Source organism: Cebus imitator, unplaced genomic scaffold (assembly GCF_001604975.1).
Source record: "Cebus imitator isolate Cc_AM_T3 unplaced genomic scaffold, Cebus_imitator-1.0 Scaffold254, whole genome shotgun sequence".
In the NCBI taxonomy this organism is placed as follows: Eukaryota; Metazoa; Chordata; class Mammalia; order Primates; family Cebidae; genus Cebus; species Cebus imitator.
In genome coordinates, this window is record NW_016107569.1 from 2928532 (window position 1) to 2932224 (window position 3693).

The 3693-nt window shown below is 43.7% G+C and overlaps 1 protein-coding gene across 1 annotated transcript in view; it reads right to left on the reverse strand.

Moving 5' to 3' along the window:
* NUP188 (nucleoporin 188) overlaps positions 1-3693 on the reverse strand; it is a 63429-nt gene that overhangs the window by 31612 nt on the left and 28124 nt on the right. Inside the window, exon 11 of the mRNA XM_017499132.2 lies at positions 1957-2157. Coding sequence (XP_017354621.1) covers positions 1957-2157 — 201 coding nt within the window. The remainder of the gene's footprint in view (positions 1-1956; positions 2158-3693) is intronic.

Consider the following 3693-nt stretch of genomic DNA (forward strand, 5'->3'; position numbering starts at 1 on the left):
TTTACAAAGGAGAGTTACATATGTCACTTTAAAAAAGAATTATTGCCAAAATTATTAAAGTTTGAGTAAGGAAGAAGAAAATCATATCCAGCCTACAGAAAAAACAGTGGTAACAGGAATGGATATAGCACCTGAACTGCCACCAAGATAAACCAATCAGTGACAACAAGTGGGGACTGCTGGCTGAGTTTTTTTTCTTTTTTTTTTAAATAGGCTTTGTTTAGCAAAGCAGTTTTAGGTTCATAGCAAAACTGACGAGAAAGTACAAAGATTTCCAATATATAAAATAGCATCCCACTAAAGCAGTACAATTGTTACAACTGATGAACTTAAATTGGCATTATTATCACCCAAAGTCCAGTTTACATTAAGGTCACTCTTGTGTTGTACATTGTATGGATCTGGACAAGTATGACACGTGTCCAGCATTATAGTATTATACAGAATAGCGTCATTGCCCTAAAACTCCTCTGCGTTCTACCTAATTCAGCCCTCCTGCTCCACTAGACCGTTGGCAACCCACTAGTCTCTTATAATGCCTCCACAGTTTTGCCTTCTCCAGGATGTCACGTAGCTGGAATCAGATACTATGAAGCCTTTTCAGATTGTTTTTTTCATTTACTAATATGCATTTAATGTTTTCTCCATGTGTTTTCATGGTTTGATGGCTCATTTATTTTTAGCAATATATAAATATTCTATCATCTAGATGTACAACAGTTTATTTATACTTACTAAAGGACATTTTAGTTGCTTCCAAGTTCTGATAATTACGAATAAAGCTGCTATAAAGGTCTGTGTAGGTTTTTGCGTGGACATAAGTTTTCAACTCCTTTGAGCAAATACATACTTACCAAGGAGTACAACCACTGAATCTGGCCGGGTGTGGTGGCTCACACCTGTAATCCCAGCACTTTCGAAGGCAGAGACAGGCGCATCACCTGAGGTCAGGAGTTCAAGACCAGCCTGGCCAACATGGTAAAACCCCACCTCTACTAAAAATACAAAAATTAGCTGGGTGTGGTGGCGGCCACCTGTAGTCCCAGCCATTCAGGAAGCTGAGACAGAAGAATTGCTTGAATCTTGGAGGCGGAGGTTGCAGTAAGCTGAGATTGTGCCACTGCACTCCAGCCTGAGCGACAGAGCAAGCAAGACTCCATCTCCAAAAAAAAAAAGCAAGAGGAGGTGGCTCATGCCTGTAATCCCAGGGCTTTGGGAGGCTGAGGTGGGTGGATCTCCTGAGGTCAGGAGTTTGGGACCAGCCTGGGAAACATGGTGAAACCCCATTTCTACTAAAAATACAAAAAATTAGCCAGGCATAGTGGCACGTGCCTGTAATCCCAGCTACCTGGGAGACTGAGGCAGGAGAATCGCTTGAACCCGGCAGGCAGAGGGTGCAGTGAGCCAAGGTTGTGACATTGCACTATAGCCTGGGCGACAGAGCAAGACTCCATCTGATAACAACAACAATAACAAAAAATACAAACACAAAAAATACACAAGCTCACTAAACCATGCCACCCAAACCCCAACATAAGACTCAAGAGAATTTCTAATTCATCTTGTAACAGTTGATTAAGTCCCCTGAAAATGACTTCTCCAGTCAGTATATCCAAAGCTATCTTCCTAAGATATACTTTACTGGCAGAGTCAGACTCAACGAGTTCAAACTGTATCTACCATTTACTGGCTATTATTGTTGCTTTGGGCAAATTACATCTCCCTGAGTCTCAATTTCCTAATACATAAAACAGAATAACCCTTAACACAAAAAAGTATTATAAGGATTTGATAATGTTCATAAACATTACAAACAATGTCTGCTGATGTCTAAATGCTCTAGAAAGGTTAGTTACAACATGATCCCATTATCCACACCACCATGATAGCTGTTACATTATTATAATGCTTCTGCCAGCTCACTCCCATGCTCATCACCCAGAGCCTTAAACTCACATCATTTCCCCCACTGGCAAGTGACTGCAGCAATCGGGTCAAATACTGGAACACATTCAGCTGGATGGCTATGCCACCTATCTTCCGGACCACACTGCTTGTCTTTTCTGGGTTTAGAGTGTGACGGAGGAGAGCCCAGGCCAAAAGCACTGGGGCATGATGTGTAATGTCCCCAAAGGTCAACATTAAACGGTCCATATCCTAGCGAGAGAAGAAAACACATCTGTATCTCTGAACAGGAAGCCTCAAGATCCCTCAACCAGATTCTTCATCATGCTCAATAAGCAAGACATAAAGAGTGGCCTCTCTCTCATTCTGGTATTTCGCTCTTCTTAAACCCCCAGCCACCAAATTAACAAACCCTCGATTACTCTTCTTTCTACCCACAAAATTTGTCTACTAATTTCACGTAGTTTTACGATTATAAAATGCATGTTCAAATGGACACTCTTTAGAAATTTTGCCGGGCGCGGTGGCTCAAGCCTGTAATCCCAGCACTTTGGGAGGCCGAGGTGGATGGATCACGAGGTCAAGAGATCGAGACCATCCTGGTCAATATGGTGAAACCCCGTCTCTACTAAAAATACAAAAAATTAGCTGGGTATGGTGGCACGTGCCTGTAATCCCACCTACTCAGGAGGCTGAGGCAGGAGAATTGCCTGAACCCAGGAGGCGGAGGTTGCGGTGAGCCGAGATCGCGCCATTGCACTCCAGCCTGGGTAACAAGAGCGAAACTCCATCTCAAAAAAGAAAAAAAACAAACAAAAAACAAAAAAACAACTAGACATTCTTTCCAAGTGGACAGGGTACAATCACCAAGAGAGACCACAGGGTAGGCCATAAACCATGAGACAGTAAATTTGACAAGACTAAAATGACAAAGAATGTGTTCTCTGATAACAGAATCAAATAAAAACACTGGTAACAATAAGATGTTTGGTCTGGTCCACACCCGTAATGCCAGCACTTTGGGAGGCCAAGGTGGTCAGATCCCTTCAGCCCCGGAGTTCAAGACCAGCCTGGGCAACATGGCAAAACCTGGTGCATGCTTGTAGTCCTAGCTACTTAGGAGGCTCAGGTAGGAGAATTACCTGAGCCCAGGGGGTCAAAGCTACAGTGAGCTGTGATTGTGCCACTGCACTTCAGCCTTGGCAACAGAGAAAAAAACCTGTCTCAAAAAAAAAACAAACCACCACCATATTTAAGAAAAACATCCAATATTTGGACATTAAATCCAGAGAGCCTCACTCTGGGTGACAGAGTGAGACTTCCATCTCTCTCTCTCTCTCTCTCTCTCTCTCTCACACACACACACACACACACACACACACACACACACAAATCAATTAAAAGAGAGAGGCCCAGCATGGTGGCTCACGCCTATAATCATAGCAATTTGGGAAGCCAAGGCAGGCAGATTGCCTGAGGTCAGGAGTTCGAGACCAGCCTGGCCAGCATGGTGAAACCCTGTCTCTATTAAAAATACAAAAATTAGCCGGGCATGGTGGCAGGCGCCTGTAATCTCAGCTACTAGGAAGACTGGGTAAGAGAATCATCACCTCGCCCAGCCTTTCTTTTTTTGAGACAGTCTCCCTCTGTGGCCCAGGCTGGATTGCAATCGTGCAATCTCAGGCTCACTGCAACCTCTGCCTCCCAGGTTCAAGCAATTCTCCTGCTCCAGCCTCCCGAGAAACTGGGATTACAAGTGTGCACCACTATGTCCAACTAATTTTTGTA